Below are 22,411 nucleotides of genomic sequence, written 5' to 3'. Positions count from 1 at the left end.
AACTCGGGAAAGACCATCTGTCACTTTATAATTTGACACATTTTTAGCTCAGGCAGTCTGTTCATTTGAATTGTGTTATTCTTAGAGCTAGCCCGATACGATCAGCAGCTGGACCTTGGACAAACAGACTCTGGTTGCATGAAAACTGAGGACAGAGTGGCACTCGGGGTTTTGTGCTGTCGATCATTCATCCCCACTTTGAGGGCTTTTTGTAGTACAAAGAAGAGGTTTTCTTCTTTTCTTAGAAAAGCATGGCTGTTAACTTTTTGAGTTGAGGTGTCAGTGGGCCAACTTGCACCAATTTTTATCTGAGTGTAACCCTGATTTCGCTGACACTGTTAGCTGAATTATAGCAGTGCGAAGGAGACCACTGGCTTTCAAACATCTGCTTAGATGAAGTAAGTTCTTATTAGTATTCTGAAACAGGCAATTTCAGTAGTTGTGTTACTAGCCTCAGTGACTAGTAATAATTTGAGGATGGGGTTTCTTCCTTTTCTTCCTTTATTTTCTTCCTTTTGTTTAACTGAAATATTTGAATATTGTTCTTCCTTTTGTTTAACTGAAACATTTCACAACTGAAACTCTGGAGGGCTTCATTGCCAATACTTCCAAAAGGCTGCAGAGGCCCAGTCTTACCTTATTAAAGACCAAAAACCTTTATTTTCTGATTCTTTCTGTAGAGTTCTGTGGGCTTTTTAAGACGTGTCGAGGCCTTTTCAGAAATCTCTCCTGCAACTTCTGTGGCACAGATGAATTGTCTTTTCTTACTTACCTTCTGCAGGTGCCTTACACGGAGCCTGTATGCTCCTAGGCTTTTGCAAGTCATAGATTTGGAAAGCCGTTCCCTGGAAATTGCTGCTTGTCATCCTGCTGTCCTGGCTGATGCTTTCTGTAAGCACAGCTGGGAAATCTAATCATCTTGCAGTGTCTTATGTTTGTTGGTATAGGGCCCTTTGTAATGGTGACACCTGGAAGATAGCATACAAATAGCTGATGCAGATGAAAACTAAACAAAAGCTCATTTTTTTTGTGAGCTATCAGTGATGATAAGGAATGAGGAAGGAACCTCACTGTGTGTGTGCAGAATAGGCAGAGGAATGTGCAGGCAGTAATAGCGCAGAAAACCAGAATACTGGAAAGTGATTTTCATAGTTGTTTTTTTTAGCCTGTGGATTTTTTTTTCTTTTTTTCCTTCCCCTCTCTCCTTGTTGGTGATACGTTAGCCTGTCCTTACGAGGCTAGGTCTTTCCCTCCCACTGCAAAAATTAGTCCAGTTCTGGAATGATTGTTTTCGTACTCCTTGACAGCTTATCTGGTTGGCCCAGCAAAAGCGTGGTGCCTAGTGATTCTTTCTCTCAGGTCCACCTGCGTTTGGGAACAATAGCTCTGTCAGTGGGTTAGCTTTCTTTTCCACAAAGCGTTTTGTAATTTCAGAACTTGTTTTATTCCACTTTGGAAGAAAGCCCAAAGTTTCAAAATTTTCCAAAAAAAGAGATCAGACAGAGAAGTAGCAAAGGAAGTTATTTGGTCAGTGTTCAATTAGATGGAGGTTTTCTATTGTTTTGGGTTTTTTCCCTCACTTTACAGAGCTGTATGTCATGCAAAAAGAAATAAGTCAGCACAAAAAGTTTGCATTTCAAGATGAAAAATATTTTAACAACACAGAAGAGAATACTTTGATGTTGTTGGACCACTTTCCCCTTCTCTCATCACCCTCCCCACTTTTTTTCTAAACAAAGTTTTGGCAAAGCTGAACCAATTTTGTAAAGTTCAGATTTCAGCAGTACAGTATATTTTGGCAGAAGTCTGGGTTTTTTTGTTTTTTTTTTTTTCCCTCCCTGATTGATTCTACTAGCATGCATTGCTGCTTTAAATGTTTAGGAGAGAAGAGAACTACCTGGCTCTTCATCCTGGATAGGCTATCCCTGTACCCTGTTCAGCTTCTCTCATGAGGAGTAATTGAAACATGAGCCTAGAGGGGCCTGTGCCTGCACCAATTCTGTGTTGGCCTTTCTTCCTAATCCTAACTTCCACTCTTCAGCCACTTCTAGTCTTCCTTGCTGTAGTCTTCATGGTTTGCAGGGAAACAAAGCTAAGCAGTCATCCTGTGACTGTCCCCTTCCCTCGCTAGGCTTCCCATAATTTTTGAACTTGCTGCCAACTGATTAAATTTTACAGTAGGGTCAAAGATATTTTGATAAAGTTTAAACTTCTGCAAGATTTGTGCAACCTATGTATCTGGGTTGAGGAGAGAAACCCAGTAAGTGTACTAGTTGAATGGAGGAAAAAAAACTTTGTAAGAATCAATATTGGAGAGAGACTTTATGCATTTCCCAAATGCAGCAAAAAACTTCAGCTGGGAAGTGCCCTTTCTTAGCGGTCTGGGTGAGTCAACTATGATGGACAAGTCAGTTAAAAAATAAGTTTCATTAAGTCCTATGCTCACAAAACAGTTATTAAAATCCTGTTTCACTTTCCTGCATACAATCTTAAGTAAAAATGTTTGTTCTTTTAAAAATAAACCTCAATTTTTGCTGGATACTTTCATTTGTTCTCATGTTTAAATAAATTCCTGGTATGCTCCAACTTTCACCTTCATGTTAGGAATATACCCATGTTTCACTCAAATGGATAAACACGCAGAAACTTTCTAAAAACCCTGCTAAAAAACAAAACTGTTTGAGATGACTGTATGTATTGTTGTGAAGGACTGTCAATCATTATACCACACATGACTGAAAAACAGTATCTAATGGATTATGCATATTTCTATTTGATCTCTGGGGAATATAACTCCCTCCCTGACTGAGTCAGGGTTCAGGAATAGGTCAGTAGAAAGCGTAGCCATGTAACTACTGTAAAATCTGTTTTTATCCTTTCCAGCAAAGCTCTTGACGAAGCATCGGGTCTTCTAGTTAACAGTTACCAGTTCCAATGAAATGAACTCCTATGTTAGCATTATGTAAAAATGAAAAGGAGGAGCGGGGAAGGGAAGGGAAAAGAGAAGAAAAAGATGAGGTCAAAAAAGTCATTTATAATCCTATATGTATGTGCACGGATTAGAAGAAGGATTTTTTTCAATATGATGGGATTTTTTTCCCTTCAAATGGAGTAAGTGAACCTGCTCGAAATAACAGAGTAATTTGTACTAATTTGTTATGAGACTTCATACTTGTTTCTTCTTTTTTGTTGTCTTTTTATCGTTTTACAAAGTGAATTAAAGTTTAAAGAGTTTAGGGTGTTCTGATATATTTCAAATTTTTTTTGAGCGGGGAGATTGGACAAGAAGATCCTTTCCAGTCAGAATTATTCTATAAAGCTGCATATCTACGAATGGTCCCTCTGGTACTACGAAGTCCCACCAAAGCAGGCGGCTGGCAGGCCGAGCACTGCGGGTGCCTGCTCGCCCAGTGCTGTACCGGCGAGGCTGTTTGCTGCAGTTCTCTGACCTTTCCTCCTAGAAGGTGTCCCCTCCCGGTAGGGCACAACCGGAAACCTGTGTTCAGCACCGTGTTGCCTCGCGTTTGGTTTGGCTTGACTCATCTCACCAGCTAAGCTGGGACTGGGTCCAGGCAGTGCCTGGACAAGGGACCTTCTAGGAGCAACTGGCCGCCGTAAGTAGTGCCTTCCCCTCTGGGCTAGTGCGCCAGGATAGGGGTGTTTAATGCCTTTTTGCCCTGAGGAGTTGGAAGTCTGCCCTTTCTCAGAGATAAATGTTTAGTTGGCTGCTTAACCAGATGCCTTAAGAAACATTGAGCCTATCTCATTGGCTTCTTTTGAGTGAGATTTGCTAATTTAGCAAGTGTCTGTAGTCTTGCTGTTGTTGACAGTTCTACTGTTTTTGGCTGACATGCAAGAAAGAGTAGCTCTGGACTGGGGAAGATGGCTAAGACTGAGTACAAAATTACTACATTGCCTCCTGAACTTTCAGCTGTAATGTTCTTTTAAGAGTTTTCAGCACAGGTTTTGTTAGAGTATCTTTATCCAGTTTTATTTTCTGACTGACCATATTTCAAAGATCACCTTTCCCACATAGGGTCATTAGTCTGCACAGGTTCTCTGATGCCCGTCTACTGCTTTAGCAGAGAACAAGCCGTTTCCCAGTAAGAGTACATAGTACTAAATATTGTGGCTTACAAAGTGATGTATGGCAAGTGAGACAATTTTAAAACATACTTGAGAGGAAATTCATATAAACTCTTTTCTTATAGAACTCTTTGTATATTTGCAAATTGGGCAGATGAAAAGCACTAGCAACTGAAGCTCTTTGTCCACAAAATGGACGTGCGTGCACATATTTAGTGTTATAAAAAGGTTTCCTTCAACATTATCACCAGAGTGTGTCAGCCCTGACTAGGAGAAGGATGCTTTTTATAAGGGAAGGCATCATTCATTTTCTGTGGTACTTTGACTGCTAGTCTATCTGTTAAAACAGCCAGGTGTAGCTATAGATATTTACTCTGTGAAAACTGGAATGAAGTCAGTGGTTTACTTTGTGCAGATGGCCAAACAGGCCAGCTTTGGGAGCAAATTAGTTTTGAGTCAACTGCTTATAGAGAAAAACATTCCATTTTTATATCCCATCACCTAATTCATGTTGTATCTGTACTGTAAAAACGTCTTGTGGACTGGAACGTATGGCAACACACGACTCAGATGCTGTAAGCTCTTCTGGACTATTGTACCATACTGACCTTGATGATCCAGCCAATTTCAGTCCCGTGTTTCTTTGTTCCTGTTTGTGAATTACTCGTTTTTCTGGAGGAGAGAGTTTCTTCAGGCATTTACAGTAGCAATTATTTAAGTACTTTAGCATTGTGGAGCTATTTGAAAACCTTAGTGTTTTCAAGAAGTAGAATGCGCTGTGGCAGGGAGCTTGATACTCAGGTTGGTTGTCTCTTCCAAGTGCATTCATTTGTGACTTAATATTTCTGCTCTGCAGTCCATGTGCTTCATCTGTAACGGCTCGATCTTCTCCAGGCTCCCTTCCAGGAAAACGGTCGTCTTTTAGGCATGTGAAATGCGTGCTGCAATGGGTCAGCCCACTGCGTCTCCAGTAGGCTGGAAGCTTAGCTGCTATGTTCTGTTAGCTTCATATTCCTTGAAAGTGATTCACACAGTATCTGGGTTTTTTCCTGCATTTGGTACTTGAAGAGCTTTTCTACTGTAGCACATCTAAATTGCCGTGCTCCCTCCATCGCCTGTGGAGGGACCGTGCTCATTCGAGCTGTTTGGTTGCATTACCCTTAATCCGTTGATTAACTAACTTAGACTTTAAACTGCAAATCATCTTAGTTGCTAGATGTTTTAAAAATACTTGACACTGAAAACTTAGATGCTTGGTGATGTGAATGTTTACTCTCTTCTTAGTAACGTGGAAGATCTGTTTTCACAGATCTGCGCTCTTTCTTGCGGAGGGTGAGCTGCCCAGCAGTGAATTTCAAGAGTTCATATATTAAAGGATTTCCCCTGTGAGATGGTGAAATCACTGTGCTTTTTCCTGCCCTCACATGCATTCCTTTCCTTTGCTGTCTCCACTCTCCCTCCCACCTTCATTTTAATCTAATTACTGTCACAATGAGCTAGTCAGACAGAAAGAACTTTTTTACGGCGCAGCCTACACAGAGAGCGTAGACATGTATCAGTGGATTGGTTAGTAAATTTTTGTTTATCCTATGGGAGAAATCGATTTCTTTATTCATTCCCTGGATGGATTGTTTTATTGAAGATGCCTTTAAATTCCAGAAGGAAATCCTGCGCTGATTTCCTTCAGAAGAGAAATGGGTTGTTTCACTGTACCAAACTAAAGGTGAAGAGAATGGACTAAGCAGGACTGAAGTTGTATTGCAGGCTTGTCAGGCTTCATTGATGAATCAACTTGAATTAGTTATCACCTTAGTTTAATGCAAGTCTGGACATTCCTTGAACTTTTGAAAATATGTGTGTAAAGAGTCCCTAAAGTAAATACACCTACAGTCTGGTTTGGAATTTTAGTGGATGATTCTTGCTTGCACGCTTTCAGCTGTAAAATGGTTAGCAGTGTTGCCCCTGCAGGTTTTTTGTCATTTCTGAGCATTTTATCTTTTCAAAATTGCATTAGCTGTCCTCGTGCCATATGCTAACTTGTAGTAGATGCAATGATTTTAAGATACGTATCCTCACCAGAGGGGACAGAGAACAACACAGAGAAAGGGAACAACAGAGAAACAGGCTGTTTCATGGTGGCTTTTGCGAGGTGTAATGGTCGCAGTTTGTCTGCTACTTTTGAAGATAAATTTTTTGGAAAGCATGAAAGCGTCTGGGAAATTCAGTTAGTGAAATCTTGGTGGTTGATTGCTAGGCCAAACTCTTTGAATGTTTTGGAAATCATTTCGAATGAAAGCTTTTTAACACAGCAAATAGGTTTTTTTTCTATTCTTTGTCTCTAGTATCACTGTTTAAAATGAGGTGCTATGGATAAAGAACTGTGACTATGGAATGATTGGCGTCCAAGTAAGTTATGCTATAACAACAAAATATATATTTTATTTGTTTTGTGGTTAGTATAAAGTAATGGAAACTAGTGGAAAGTTTCTGTTGAATAGGAAGTCAGTAGGATTGAACCCCAGGAATGTTTACTGAAAATAAAGAGAGAAAAATATGCAGAAATAGTAATGCTCTTACTTCCAGATTAGAAATCTGTTCATTCTCTGCTGAAGGTCCCCTCGTTGCTGCTGTTTGATTCATTTTGGTGTTATGACAGAGTACAATTTTATATTGAGGAAATATTGCCGGAAATCTCCAGATGCTGTCAGCTAAAACACTGCAGAATGAGGAGTAGGTGCAAACTTCTCAACTGAGGCTACCGTCAGATTTCCAGGCAGGAGAGGGATTAGTTCCTACATTGAACATGAAAACACTATTACTCCGTTTCTGTGGATCTGTAATTACACTACTTACTGTTAATTCTAAGATGCATTTGCCTGCAGTAATAGATTAGATGTTTAATACGGTAATTTAAGGGCTTCTTGCTAGAATCCTTCATGACAGGTTTGGATATTCCTTCAGCTGTTTATTACCAGCTTCTAATATTTAAGGTCCTAGTTCTAACTACTGTTCCTTGCAGCTACCTTTCCAGCAGCAACAGTCCCCCTGTGCTTACAGGAGCTACTGTAGCCATTGAGATTCAAACAGCTTGGGAAACAACTGAAGTTTTCTTTTATTCTGTAAGAGATTAGAACAAACAACTTGTGCTTGTAATGCAAATATTAAGTGTAATACTTAATAAGTCATAAAGCCTTGTGAATACATTTTTAAGCATAATCATGTTTTGTATGGGGGAAATGGTTCTGATATTAGTAGATATATTTCAACATATTTATGTGGATCTGCATTCTTGTAATAGCTGGAAGAATCATATTGCCCTTTGCACGCAGTGGGCCTGATCCAAAGTCTCATGAGCCTCTGTGCTCTAATCCAGGCTTAGGGTTTGCTGTCTGTTCACAAGGCACAGACATAAACATATCATCACATATGATTACATAACATGTTAAATAAAAAAAGTGAAAAGAGCCAGACATTCCAGGGGTTTAAATTCTTTTCTGTAGGACGTTTGTGTCACCTGTGCCATAATCCCAAAGAGACCCCTCTAACGTGCTTTTGGGAGAGAGTAAGAGGAGGGTTGATAGCACTCCATGAAGTGTATTGTAGTGCAATATTAATTTGTCATTGTCTTCAAAATAGTCCTAAAAAGCAAAAAAGGCAGTAAAAAAATTACTCTGCATACGAGAATGGAAAAATTGACACAATGCCATCTGTTCTTATTTGCATTCAAGTCATTGGTTGTGTGGGTGGTCTTGCTGAAGAGGATGAACTGACACATTTTGCTTCTTTATCTAGACGCACTACTTTGGCCTTTGGTTTCTCAGCAAGAGCCAGCAAGCCCGATGGGTGGAACTGGAAAAACCTCTGAAGAAGCAGCTGGACAAATTTGCCAATGAGCCTTTGCTTTTCTTTGGGGTAATGTTCTATGTGCCCAGTGTTTCCCGACTGCAGCAGGAGGTAACAAGGTATGTGGATTCCCTCTGTTCACACCCATGTGATATAGCTGGCAAGGAATGGACAATTACTCTGTTTTTGGAGTTCAGTATTTGTTCAGGTATCATCTCGTTCTTTAATTTCCTGTCTGTTGTCCAAATGGGAAAAATTGAGAGAAGTCACCACTTGACTGTATCTGTTTGGAAAAAGTAGAAATATTGGGGAATGATTACACATAGCCATCTGCAGAAATAAAAGGGAATAGTAGATACAGGTTTAAAAACCTGAAATAAAATTAAAAATGGACGATGGTGACCATACTCTTTTTCTATAACCTTCTCCTAATTAAAACTATAGACAGATGACCTCTGTATACAGTTTTAGTTTATTATTTTTATGTCTACTTCTGTTTTGCTGAAAGTAGACTTTGGAGCTTTTTCTGGTTTTTGCCCATGCCATCCCTGTTTCCCCCCCCTCATAGTTCACAAACAGATTTAAATTGTTAGCCGGTATTTGTTTTTTAATTATAATCTGGGTGCACCTTCACAAACAACTTCTGTAGGAATTGGTCTTTTATTCAGGGCACTGTGCTGCAGCTGTAACAATATAAGTGTTTTGAGGGGCTGTTCTGTAAACCACATCAGTGTAGTTTGTGTGCATCTGTGTTTTAGTTAAAAAAAAAAAAAAAAAAAAAAAAAAAAAACCAAGAAAAAGCCCACCTCACCCGAAAAGGGGTGAGCCTGCCTTCTTTTTAACCAAAATTATTTCATTTATCTGGTTTAGAGCAAAGTTGCATCAGCACAACTGTAAACTGGAGCCTGGAGCAAGCGGGTGGGGGATGCAGGATGGCAGAAGCCTCCTAAACCAATCTCGTCACTGAAAAAAAAATTCTGTTGCGGCAAACCTGAAATTCACCACTTGGTCATCCTACTTGAAAATGGTATATAAATAGCTGAGAAAAAGTGGCTTGATTCTAGAAAGTGCAAGATGTGAAGCACTGCCGTTTTTGCACATTGTATATTTTAAATGATCTGTTTTAAGAATGAACTGGGGAAATACTTTTGATAGGATGTGAAAGATTTTGATTTTTAAAATGACAGCTGTCAAGTAGTCCTGTGACCACTGAATATATGTAGTGTCCATGTCAAACGGTGGGCTGAAAGTGTAGCAAAACTTACGTGTCCCTGGGAACAGACTTGAGAATGAAGGCTGACTCTTGTCTGTTCCACTCTGCTCCCATTCTGTAAGCCTTGGGAGAGGGAAGCCTTGTACTTGTGCTTCAGAATTAATTAATGTGCAGTGGGAACGTCTGAAACTTTCTGTTCTTCTCTTTTGCCAACCCAATCCTGGTCTAATTGTCTGCAAGGAAGAATGACAGCCACTTGGATGCTATTATCTCTTTGAGCTGCAGCCTGCCGTGCTGATTGCTCATTCTTAGCTTACCTGCAGAGGTATGCTTGCACATTTTGCCTTGGTTGGTAATAAGAAGACATGTTGGTGACTATTGAACTTCACAGCGCTCTGAATTTGAGTGGCTGCTGATTTTTTTTTTTCCCACTTCTGATATGTTTGCTAATATTAGCTGCAGAGTCTTATAAGTGTCTCTTAGATTTCTTTGAATGTCTATAGCAAAAACAGCAGCTTACTAAGGGACCTGATACAGAATAGGCAGCTAAGATTTTTTTTGTCTCTTGAATCAGAATTGCTTCGCTCTGGATCGTGTGATGACAGCAAACATTCAACTGTGCAATTCTAGGTAGATGCAGTAAGTCTCATGCTCAAAATGATGAGCGGTGGGGATGCGGAGAATTCCTCTTCTAAAACAAATGGTGGAGGGAGCCTTAGTCTGAAGTATGATTAGGTGGACAGAGAGGGTTAGCTTTTTAGGTTTTTTTCGTTTTGTTTGCTCTTGGTAAACTAACTAACCATTTGTTTTGAAACGGAGACCAACTGTTTTTAGGATTAGGCTTGATCATGATAGTAAGGTACGAACTACGCTCACCCGGTCAGTTCCTATGCGTTTGACTTTTCTGTTATATACGTGACAAATCTTCCTTGAACACAAAACTTCTGACCAAGCACTTCATCACCTTCTAGAAAGCTGCAGAACTACCACAAACAAATAAACGCAACCCCGAAACAAAACGCAAGCCCAAAGCAAAACATCAGCAAAAGCCGGATCTGCAGCGATAGTGACAGAACACTGCTAGTGGTGAACTCGTTACCTGTGGAATCTCCTCGTGGTGGAAACATCGCCAGTCCTGAGCTTGCTTGGCCATGTTTGAAGCCCGAGGTGAAATCCATCTCTCAGCCCGAGTTTTCAGTTAATTGCAGGCTCCAGAATTTCCATCGTTGATCAGTCTTCCTAGATAGTGATAGTCCTCTTTCTGCTCTACTGCTTTTATTGTCTTGGCCCTATGTCCCTATTCGTACATACCTCCTGATCCTACTCTGTCTCCTCCAAGCTCCTGGTGCCTCCAGCATCTCCGCCACCTCCAGTCGCCGTGTTATAGCTGCACCCAGTCCCACAGATATCTTCCAGTGAAAGTTATGAATTGTAGCCCCATGATCATTTTCTAAGGCAAAAGCAGTAGTTTCAGCATTTTATAATTCCTATAATTTGAAACATTCTAGAAGAATTTGTGCATAGAGCAAAAGAAAAGAAAAAAGTCTCTACCCTTGATGGCAGCTACAGCAGAAGCCATTTGGGTGGGATATGGGGGTTGGCACATTAGCAAAAGGAATTTTTCATGGAAGGCTCTACAGGCTAGTTAGAAAAACTCTTTTTAGTCATCCAGCTGTTCTCAGAGTGAGCAGTCTTCACAGGTGGAGATGCTGTGCCTGCTTTTGGCATATTAAAACATTTCAGATTTGCATACTGTCTGATATAAAGCAGTCTTTGTGATGCCCTGTAGAATAGATATTTGCATAGATTAGAAATATAAATCTGCCTTTTATTTTCGGCTAACTCCTCAGAGGAGGCATCCTTTCAACCATTTATGTTTTTAAAAAAGTAAGTCTTTGTACAGTGTCTAGAGTAAACAAACTTGCTTTCACTGTGCTCTTGTTCCAAAAACAGAAAACCCACACGCTCTTGTGGCTTTTTGAAAATGTGGGTGCAACTCTGCTTTCTGCACAAGTATCAGACAATCCATGTCCTTTTTTTTTTTTTTTCTTTTTCTTTTAACAGTTCCAAGAAATGACTAAAGTGACAGCTTAGTCCCCACAGTAGAAAAATGAGGGTTTGTTTTGGTCTGCTTTCCTTTCTTGGAAGAAGCTTTCAGTATCTTATCCTATGCTAGTAATATCTGATGGGGATGGTGCTGTTGCAGTTTAGTGCATAATACTGCAAAATGATGAACGGTTTCTAGTCTGGGTGATTTCAGTGCAATTGGGTATGTTCGTTACTTCACATGGTAGATTTGGTACGCTGGTGGGAGTAGTATTCCAGCGTTTGCACTGTGCTACGTTGGGCACAATCTTCAACTGAGTTCAACTGTCAGCTCTGCATTTTTCTTGGAGAATGCACTGCATGGCTTTTCTGTGAAAGAAAACACTGAAGGACTATATTTGGAACAGGATGACTGCACCTGCAAAGGGTGGGAATGGATGTGTTTGCAGGTGGAAAATTAGTGTCTGTGGCTGCCAGGCCTGTTTTTGGAGGGCCTGTGAAAAATCAACCTTGAACATATCCTCCTTTACCTGAATGAATATGCACTTATGTTTTGCCGCCTTATCCTGTTCTGTACTATTTCTTGTAGCTGTTTTTTCTGTTTATCTTTTAAGCAAATATTTCTTCTTCACAATCCCCACTTTCCCTTTCTTTATTTTTCTTCAAGTGTTAGGGGAAGAATTTTTAAACAGATGTTCTTTTAAAATATACATAGCAACAGACTATTATGACTGTATGAGTTTTTTAATCACTTGAGAATAAAGTAAAGGGGAAAATTCTGCTGCATATTTACAGGGAAAAATATTCTGGCAAATCCACTTGCTTTTAAACTCTGGTCGTCTTTTCCTTCCCTTCTGTCTTCAAGGTTTGTTTTTTTTTTTTTTTTAAACTCCTCTCAAAAAATTCTTTCTTAAATGTTTCACCTACTGATCTGTACTTTGAGTCTATTTTTGTTTTACTTTGAATAAGCTAAAGTTTCATATCCTCATATGTTGCTAACTTTTAATACAAGTACAGTCAGATAGGTTTTTTGCACTAGTCACTGCAGTGCTTTTAATTGCACTGTTAAGGTTGGATAACATATCCTCCTATTCCAGTCTGGTTTTGTGGCAAGCTTAGTGATGTGGAACTCTTTTGACTGTTAAGGTGGTAGGGTACGTCAGACCACTTTGCTTTTTATGCTTGGTCACACCTTCAGCTTGTGGCCGCCTGAGGAGTGCGTGTGTGTGTGTGTGTGTGTACCTTAGAGCTCAGAGTAGCTGATTTGAGCACTACGGCAACTTCATTGTCAAAAATTGGTATTTAGTATATCATAATATGTTAGAAAAACAGCAGGATGTGTATCACGTGATTTGCTCTGGACAACCGCGACTGTGCTTGCCTCAAGTGATGGGGTGTGACATGTTGTGTGGCAATACTTGTTAATACACGTTTCTGGTAGCACTTAGGATTTTTTAATAATACTCATTCTTAAAAGTTCAGCAACGTTTTTGAAAGATTCTATTAAAATATAGAGCAATACCATGGAAGGTGGGAGGAGAAAACAGGCGTGTTTAAGTTGGATGGGTAGGCAAATGAATGAGAAGTAGGGGTTGTGCAGCAAATAGGAAGCTTGAGTGCCTAAAAACAAAAGACCTGAATCTGATCTTTCACACCTGGAGATTTAAGTCTGGATTTAACCCTTCATTCCGCATTACTGGTGTAACTGAGCTGAAAAGTCTGCTCTTAAAGTGTGATTTTGAAACAGTGGAAGCCTTACCACCTTGTCCAAATCCACCTCTTCCCAGGAACCTTTGCCATTTCATGTTTGCTGCATGCTTCTTCCCCAGCAAGTGTTTCAAGACTACGCCTGCTCTCTTGGAAAGACGGTGTCCAGCAGCGGGCTGTGTAGCTTCCAGAGAAATTAATTCGACCAGTTTCTAGTTGCCCTCTTTTTCAGGAAATGTTGTAACTACAGTGTTTGTGCTGATCAACTGTGCCGTGCTTACGTAGCTTATGGTCACATCATGCGGGAAAGGCCGCAGCATGTTGCCCTCCCTTGGCACTAGAATGAGCTACGTGGTCCACCCAGCTGGCAAGAAGATGCACCTCTGTGCTAAGAAAAAATACTATTCACTTCAACACGTGTATGACACTAATGATCAGAACAGCTCTGTATTTTTAACTGCTTCTAGTTAAAATGTTTCTGTTGTTTCCCTTTTTTATTTTTTATGTTAGGCTGGATCCTTGTATAGTGTAAGTCAGTGTAGCTCATTTCTTTTACTAGAATGTTTCCAGTTATGTATGTGTGTAAATATGTGTGTGTTTGTATATCTATATATACATATGTATATAAAAATTTTTTAATGTATTTTATATAGGTCCACTGTAGTTTAAATTTCTTACATGAATTAAGGCAATCACTTCTATACATTGTAATCATATCAAATGAGCAGAAAAGGACAGAATGTCCTGACAGAATGGCAGACCTTAGAAATGGAAGATAGTAACTGGACCGTCTATTCCTTTCTGGTCTTAGAAGTTCCTTACAAAGAGGTGTTCACCACTTCTCCAGGCAAAGCTGTTCCACACCACAATCTATGATACTGAAAGATCTTTCTCACCTTTAGCAGGTTTATATTTTCCTTCAAGTTCACCGCTTGATCCCTGTCAAACTTTTTGTTCTAGGCTAAATGATTTAGAGGGCCAAGTTGCCATGTAATTTTTGCATAGGAGTGGTGAGGGACAGCTATTAAGTGGCACAGGGTAACAACTGGCCTACATTTGGCAATTCTAAATCTTTACTTTTTTTAATCGAAGAACTAATACATGGTGCTGTAGGTAGGTGCTGTGTCATGAAACAGAGTAAAAGAAAAGTTGGAAGAAGTGCCAAGATAGATGTCGTACTCATGAGACTGCATCATAATGGAGTCTCCCAAACGAAGCAGCAGGAACTCTAGAGCTGGAATTTTGTAAATCCGTAGGAGGCTAAGAAATTTATGCTGGAATAAAATCCTACTTTGGTTTAGACTGAGGTTGCCAGCCCGTCTGACCCTGCAGATTCTGGGTCCCGGTCATCTCGTGGCTGGAATTACACCGTATCTCAGAAGACTAGGAGGAAAGCAAGCTCTGGGAGTCACTTGGATGTGGGGGTGGCCCTAAGTCTCCAGGGATCCCAGCTCTCCTTTGCTGGACCTAAAGTGTCTTGACAGTGTTGGCCTTAGCTGGTGCTGTTTTTCCTATTCCTACTGCAGGAATTTGGGTTCAACAGCGTTCCCTTCATCTGCCCCAGCCTCTGTCTGGGGAGCTGATGTAGCCCTAGCAGGGAAACAGCACCGGACTGACTGTTGGCAAGCCGGATGAGCGTGAAGAGTCATGGGTGGCCACCCAAGCTTAGGCTGGGGTATTTGCATTTTGGTGCTCCTTTGAAGTGTTTTTAAATTATTAGACTTTTTAAAATTAGTGGCTACTGCGGCATAAAAAACACACATTGGGCTTGTAGCCTGCCTTGTAAACAAGCTGATATTTGATTAGCTTTAATGCTGTTTTTAGAGGACAACGACAACAACAACAAATAATGTGCAGTATTTCCTTGGGTTTTTTTTGTGTTCATATTATTGCATCATATGTATTGTTTTGCTTTTCAGTAATATTCTTTTGGGGGGGGGGGGGGCGGGAATGTGTTATTTTAATGGATGTTTAAACTCTGGCTTAAAAATAAAAGTTCCTTTAAGGCAGACCTAAGATTCAACATTCATTCCCTGTTTATAAAATAATTTGCTGAGGAGGGCAAACCCTTCTCTCTGCTGACTTTCTTCAGTGAATGGGGAGCTTGTTCTCTGTGTGTGTTTATTGAAAGCTGAGCTCTTTGTGCCAGATATTTTAAGAAGCTGTTGATGCTTAGATCTAATCTATTGCATTATACTGTGCTTTTAGACCAGAAAGTGAATGTGTTTTCGTATGTGTGGTTGTGCGTTACATATGTAGCAATTCTAAAAAATAGCGTTGCATAACTATAAATACACAATCTTAGATACTTCAGCCTGCATTCTTGCTTTAGTGTATTTTGAAGGCAGTGGCTGTGATGGCTAGAAATGTTGTAACAGGAATGTCTTGGCATTAGACAGTATTGTGTTTTCATCTGATCATAAGGAAATAATAGTTATTTTATGTGCTGGAGCTTAGTCACATGTTCTTACATATCTCTCTCCTGAATTGTGTTCAATTTTAGTAGAAGTGATGCTTTTGAAGTACCCTGGAGTTTTCATTGGGCTCTTTCAAACAATAGCAATGGTAACATTTTGAGTTTCTACTTTTCTTAAATGATGAAGGTATGCAATTTACACAGAGTGAGAGAGTTTCCTCTGTGGTCTGGCACAGCTGCCTGAATCCCTCCATGCCAACCGTGCTGGTGGAAGCATATGCACTTGGGAGAAGACATTTGGTATCTTCCTTTTCTGTCTACCCGGGCATGCATGCTCTTGGAGACACTTGCTGGATCTGTACATTGCTTGGGCGGCCTGAGCTTGCACTAAATACTGAGGCACTCTTGCTGGAGGCTGAGGAAAATGGATGCTTTTTGCCGTATCTGGGGACCAGAAATGATTCAGACTCTTGAAAAGATTATGCATTTGGTAGAATGATGTAACAATTTTATTATCACTGCTTGTGATTTATATTGAGTATTTGAGGATTTTCCTTAAACTTTACAGCTGTTGAAATGGTATAATTCTATGAATTTCAGTATGCGGGTGTTTGTGAGTTTTCTTTTTTTTTTATTTGATATTCGAAACCAACATCAAACTAGATCTGTAACACAGTAAGGAAATCAAAACAAGGCATGAAAAGTATGACTCTGAGTACTCCATAGCTTTCAAAAACAGGCAGTGAAAACTCCTAACTTTACCAAGCAGAAAAAGTATTATTTTAAAATAATACCATGATTTTGAGGGGCCTGTGAAACTTTAGAATTGACAATGCTTTAACTGTGCAGCCATTTCAGAAGTGCAGAGGGAACCTGACGGAGAGAAAATGTAGATATATGCAGCAGGACAGATGAAGAAGTACCTGTTCATGGTTAGGGCATGACCACAAACTACCATGTTAAAAACGGGTCTTGAATTGCATAGAATAGTAAAGATTAAACCTTAATTTCAGCAGGAAAAACTGAAGTTCTGCTGGACCGAACCTGGTACATAGACCATTTTGTGATCCTTAAAGAGAAGGAAATCAATGAAGAATTCTGACACCTCTTTGGGGGGATCTAACCAGCTTCTGACCCAGGAGAGACCGCCTTTTGCATTCCTTAAAGAAAGTGAAAGCTTACATACATCAAGAGTAAACTGTTTAGCTTTGGTAGGTTTTTTTGGTTTTTTGGGTGGAGGGATTGAGCTAAGGTACCTTTTGCAAATCCTTTCTCTTTGTTGCTTCATGTAGTACTGGGATCAGGAAAAGCACTGGGAAGAGATAATGGTAGCTGATGAGGTTTTTCCAAACCTTAAAAAACGGGACAGCAGCAGAGGTAGGAGAGATGTAGTTCCTTGGCTTTACTCTGTAACAGTTAGAGCATATAAAAATTCATAAGGACAATATTGTTTTTAAATGGGAGTGCTATTATCTGCTGGAAAACCCCACAGCATTTCAAGGTATCTGTTATATTTCCTGTGTTCTCAATCCGCACTGAAGGGTGCAATTCTCAGAGCTGCTAAGCGTTGTTAATCATTTCTCCCGTTGGGATTGGCCACAGGTAAGAGCACTTTGGGCCTGGGAGCACTTTGTAAATGTGATAATGAATGCAATTCAATTTTGTGGGTGCGTTGTTATATTGCATCAATATGTATGTTGTGTATACAGGCATCTCTCTGAGCTGGCAGAGAGCACAGGGCAGAGGACGTGGTTTGTAGTAGTCTTGCATGGAACAGATGCAAGAAGAAATTTGCTAGCTTAAAATAGCCCATTTTTGAATACACTTTGATGAAAATAAATAAGCGTAGCATCAAAGAGGTGACATGCTGGAACTAGAACTGTTTCCTTTTGTTTCCTTAATTGAGAAGAAGAAAGAGAAAAAGAAAATAAAGTCCTGTTGCCCATAAAATGAAAAAAAAAAAAAACACTTGCATAAAACAAGCCACTTTGAAAGCAAAGACCAAATGATACTTGGTTACTTATTAAAAAGGACAGTTTATCATCCACTTAATTTGTGATAGTGCAACCAAGGCCCTTCCCAACTTTTCAGAGCTCGGTCTGACCCGTTACATTAGTGTTTTATTAAGCCAAGCTTGTTTGGGGGGAAGGCATTGTACATGTTTATGAATCTATTCATTGTATTTTCAGACAGAAGAAAGGAGAAAGTTAATTCAACAAATATCTATTTCTAATTTCTCCCTTGTAGCTTACAGTGAGTAGTTTGGTCAGAGTTATCCTGAGAATTACTGTATGTGTTATGTCCGTTCTCTTCCTCTTCTATGAAATTTTTAGCATAACCGCTGTAGTTACTGTAATGGATTAATTTTGTTTTCCCTAGAAAAACAGATTTTCTGTTTCCAGAAGAAGGACAGGGCAAGTGGAAAAATGGGAAACACCCTGTCATCCTTAAAGGCTTAAGTCACAGAACTGGCTATCAGCCTTCATGCAGCTTTTCACATAAAGATGAAAGGGATCATTCCTCTTATAATCTGCAAACTCTGACATCCATTGCCTTTGTCATTTAGACTATTGCAAAGTGCTTGACAGACTTTTTTTTTTCCTCCTTAGGGTGTGGTAGGAATGTGTATCACTGCAGAATGCAGTTGCCCGTTCATTAAGCATCACTGTATAAATATTATGTGTACCTCATAGATTAGTATGCTGCCTCTGACTTGTGTCCTGCTATAGTTTAAGGTGTTATTTTTGACGTGTGAATATATTAGCTAGATTGGGGCTAGTATTCTCCTGCTTATCTTCCCAGGTGATGCAGGAGTGGGGACTAGCAGTCTCTCCTTAGTGAAGTGTGGACTTAGTGAAGGATGTACCACTTAAGTCTTAGTGATGCTGGCTGAGCCTACTTTACTTGTGTAGTTTACTCTTGGTGCTTCGGTCAGGAGAAAGGTCAGTCTAGACTTCCTGTGCAATCTTTGAGGAGAAATGGGCATTTCCAGAGAATGATTCAGGATTTCTCCATTGTGGATCACTTTCCTGAGGTGATTCATCGTCTCTTTTTCCTACTGCATGTACTGAAAAGGCAGCCACGGCTCACTGGTCTCCTAAATAGGAGGTCTCAGGTAAATGTCTAAAATTTGGCTACAGCATCAGAAAGTTCAGAGATAGAAGGTGATCCAGGAGCAGTAACTTGCAAACAAAGAGACTTGTGTTTTGCATTGGGCTTATTAATTGCTGCTTAAATTTCAAGAATTTAATAGGCAATGGTTGCAGTAGCAGTGCTAGTCTTCATTAGATTTATTGAATTTTGATGGCTATACTGCAGGGTGGAGCAATGTCTTTTACCCTTCTCTCTTGCTGAGACACAAAACGTGAAACTAGTGCTCTAGACATAGCCCTTTTCAGGAAGCTTGATATTTAAACATTTTTTCCAATACTGGCAGGGTATAAAGCTAAAGGAGCTGCAATTAGATGTCCATACAATCCTGAGGTCTCTGAATGTGTTTAAAAGAAGCGTTTGTGTGGAGGCCCTTGCACAGTTGAAAGTCTCAACAAGAATTTGGCAGAAATCTCTGTGTCGGAAGATGGCAGATTCCTGTGCAGTGAGATGTTTACTGGTTCACTGTTTTATCTTTGGCAGCTGCTTTTGCACTTGATATCTTCAGCTGTTTTTGAAGCTTTTACAAAGAATAATTATTCATTTCATAAAATGAGTCTACTCTTCTCCCCCTTCCCCCCCCAAACAGGGCACTAACTCACATATTTCTCTGGCAACATCCTGTTGTTATCAGAGCTGTGTTCACTTCTGCAGGGTTATGTTCACTGAGACATTAGAACTTCCTTGGCCATGGTTTTCTTGGATTATCTGCTGACTTGTGGGGTGACTATTTTAGACTAACCCTGTGAAAACACTGAGGTTGCCAAGGTCTTGGAGGGGGAAAACAACCTGAGTTTCCTTGTTTTCTACTACATGGCAGTCAGTGAGTAGACTAGAGGCACTCTAATGTAGGTCCTTCCGTAATCTTTTCACAGGAATGGAAGCTACTGTACTGAGGACCCTATAGATAGAGGGCAACTTCATTATGTCTTGTTTCAAGCAGTGTTTTCTTACTACTAGGGCTGGCTACTGTAAAAGGCAGTGGTGACTGGACTGAATTTTAACTCCTTACAAGGTAAAATTCCACTAACCTCAGCAGAGCTTTCTTGGGTTTTGATTTTGGGAGGCTAGAATAGTACCTGAAGGTTTTACTGATGATTTTTTTAATGAGTTCCATAAATCCATGAACAAGCTTCCACGGCAGGCTACTAGAGACTTAATTTTTTTTTTTAAGTTCTGGTTAAGCACATTTTCTGTGAGTTTGAATGTGTTTGTTTGCTCTTTGAATAAAGTAACACTTGCAAACACTTGCATGCCAGTCTGCACCTGCAAAGCGATTATTTTGTGGTGTGCGTTTGGATACTTAGGTATGCATACCAGTTGTTCGCTGGTGTACGCTCTATTCAATTTCACCAGCAACGCATAGAAGTATACTCACTCAGGAAAAAGAGTAGCTGACTTTTGTTATTATAGGGTTTAGAGCTCCATTATAGGAGAATATTTCCTTATAATATATATTTAAATATGAGATAGGGTTTATGGGGTGGATACAATGTCTTTTATTAAACTAAGCTGATGTAATGGAGCGGGGAGCATGGAGCATATGGAGCTCTTCACATTTGTTTTATGTCTTAAGAATAATTTGGAGTTATATCTGTACTTGACCTAATTTTTAAATGGTTCATCTCTATATTTATTTTCAGTGTTCCAGAGTATGAGCTGGAGTATACATATGTTCTAGTTAGCTCACCACATTTTTTTAGCGTGATATTCTAACCTGCTTGACCATTAACCTGGCTGGCTACCAGGAGAATTTTCAAACTGTTGACTCATGTAGCTTCTATATGTAACTTAAACCACCTTTTCCCACAGTGGAGACAGCTAGAAGGTTAGCTGCATATACTTTTCAGGGCAGGCAACAGCATATTTTGAAATGAGTCAACGCATATGAGTAAAGGAAGTAAATCTAAACTCTTACTGTTTTTTTTGTGCTCCTCTTCCCTATCAAGTCTAGTAGTCTTCAGTGTACGTAGACATTGCTCATCTTTCCATTTTTACATCTTTGTGAGGATGGATCTTCCCAGTTGCCATTACTTTCGTGCATTTAAGGGTTTGGGGGCATGGGTTGCTCAGTGCATGGGGTCTGCTGTTTTGAGGATGAGACTAACTGGGAAATGACACGTAAGCTGCATGCCAGGTCATATGTTTGAGCATTTATAAATAGGTAGAGCCTATATGCAATTGGAACTCCTATAGCTAGCTGGAGCACGTGCCTTACGTCATGCAGCAAAGGAGGGGTGGTAGCCCAAGGCTGTGGCAGTCCTAGGGGTGATGGCTGGTCGTACCCTGCTCTGCAAAGCAGCCTCTCCTTGGTGGCATGCCCCCCGGAGCGCAGCACAGCTCCTGCTTTTTGTGCTCCTGAGCTGGATGGTGGCACTGCATGTGAAAGCCCTGGCTCCTCACAGGGTCCCATGTCAGGGTGCTCAGCTGCCTCTGGCGTGTGGGAGTCCAGGATGGGAAGAGCGAGCCCTGGGGCCCTGTATTACAAATGGGGGAGACCCCCTTAGTAGGAGGGTGAAGGTGGCAGTGGTGGTGAGGGGAGTTGTGTGAGACTTCATAGGTTAGCATTCATAAAAAAAAAAAAAAAAAAACCTGTTGCATATTGATTTTTTTTTTTTAATTGCAAACCACACAGAAAGGTTTAAGAAGGTTTAGTAAGAGGAATTTTTCTTGTAGGCTTTGATATCCGTTTGACCTATGGACACTACTGGTTGAGAGTAGATCTGGGTTCAGTTCCAATGTCACCACTGTTATGGGAAGTTGCATCCTTCCTTAGCTCCCTGTTTTCTCACTGTGCTTTTTTATGTTTTATTTATGCTTTTTTTAAGGAAGTAGGGTGGAAGAATGAGAATACTAATCCTTACGTACAACATTTAAGATCTACAGATGAAAAGCTGTATGTGGAATTACTACAGTTGGTCTCTCAGGTGATTCAGCTACCTGAATCAGTCCTACTTCTTTATGATTAAAACTGAAGTAAAACTGATAAGTGTCTCTTGTTTTGTAATCTTTGAATCTCTGCAGAGATTTGTCATCTCTGGAGACGTGAGCGTATAGTTAAGCTTAACTATATAAGTAGTCTGAAATCAATGGGATTGTCATGTTGAACAATGAAAGTTTAAGCATGTGCTTAAAACCCAGAACAGATGGACACATGGCATATTTTCAAAGTGTCCCTAGTGAACCCTTTGCTCCCAAATATTTTGTTCTAGTGTTTCAGTATAATATTTATACTTGTATTGAATATTATTTTTTAGCTGAAAACTCACTAAAATACAGGTTTATTCTCACTCTGTGATTTTGATTATTTTGCTTTATTTCTGCAATTGCACTCCAGCTTTTACAAGAATAAAAGTATAGTGTTGTCACCAGGGCTTGGCTTTGCTGAACTCTGGCTTGAAGAGACCAAATTTAGCCTTTGCTGAGAGGGCTTGAAAGACAAGAGAATATGGCTTCCCAAAATTTTTACTCTAAGAGGCATGTTGGAATACTGTATTGTATAATTCTTTAGGTATTTGGATTAACTTGATAAAATTATAGGTGGTTATAAGGGAGTTTATTGTGCTTATAAATTGTAGTGGGGCTCCCTGTAATTTGTTATAATTAATTCAAGAGTTCAAGGGCAGAAAATCAGGATCAGGTTGTGGCATGCCTTCTGCTCTTGCTAAAGCATGCTATTACTGGCCTTTATGAAATATGAAGGTTTAACTTCATATTTGTGGGTTTATTTGAACTTAGAGTATCCAAAAAGTATAACATGCTGTTAAGAAAAAGTACGGATCCAGGGAAGGAGGGTGGACCTGTTGTGGTTGGGGAGGGGGGCAGTCCTTTTGAAATACAGAGAAACTGATGGATACTGCACAACTCCATGTGCTGGCTAAGCCTTTCAAGAAAGGAATACGTGTTTTGGAAGGCTTGTGTCATGTCTGCAGGCCTCCACAAGGCCTGGA

General features: G+C 40.0%; 1 protein-coding gene and 1 long non-coding RNA gene across 8 annotated transcripts in view; one reads left to right on the top strand and one right to left on the bottom strand.

Moving 5' to 3' along the window:
- The window catches only part of PTPN14 (protein tyrosine phosphatase non-receptor type 14), a 117,320-nt gene that overhangs the window by 47,478 nt on the left and 47,431 nt on the right, over window positions 1-22,411 (top strand). For 6 of the 7 annotated variants that reach the window (XM_068939824.1, XM_068939825.1, XM_009668994.2 and 3 more), the window contains exon 3: window positions 7,879-8,048. The exons of the other annotated variant lie outside the window; for it this stretch is intronic. In XM_068939824.1, the coding sequence (XP_068795925.1) occupies window positions 7,879-8,048 (170 nt within the window). The remainder of the gene's footprint in view (window positions 1-7,878; window positions 8,049-22,411) is intronic. 7 annotated transcript variants of the gene reach the window in all.
- On the bottom strand, window positions 2-10,855 carry LOC138066855 (uncharacterized). The gene is made up of 3 exons (XR_011140433.1): window positions 10,242-10,855; window positions 6,664-8,212; window positions 2-968 (listed from the first exon to the last, which is right to left on the bottom strand). It is a non-coding gene; the product is annotated as an uncharacterized lncRNA (long non-coding RNA).

This window comes from Struthio camelus, chromosome 3 (assembly GCF_040807025.1).
Source record: "Struthio camelus isolate bStrCam1 chromosome 3, bStrCam1.hap1, whole genome shotgun sequence".
Taxonomy (NCBI): domain Eukaryota; kingdom Metazoa; phylum Chordata; class Aves; order Struthioniformes; family Struthionidae; genus Struthio; species Struthio camelus.
The sequence above is the reverse complement of the archived record's forward strand: the minus strand, read 5'-3'. Positions and strand labels throughout refer to the sequence as shown.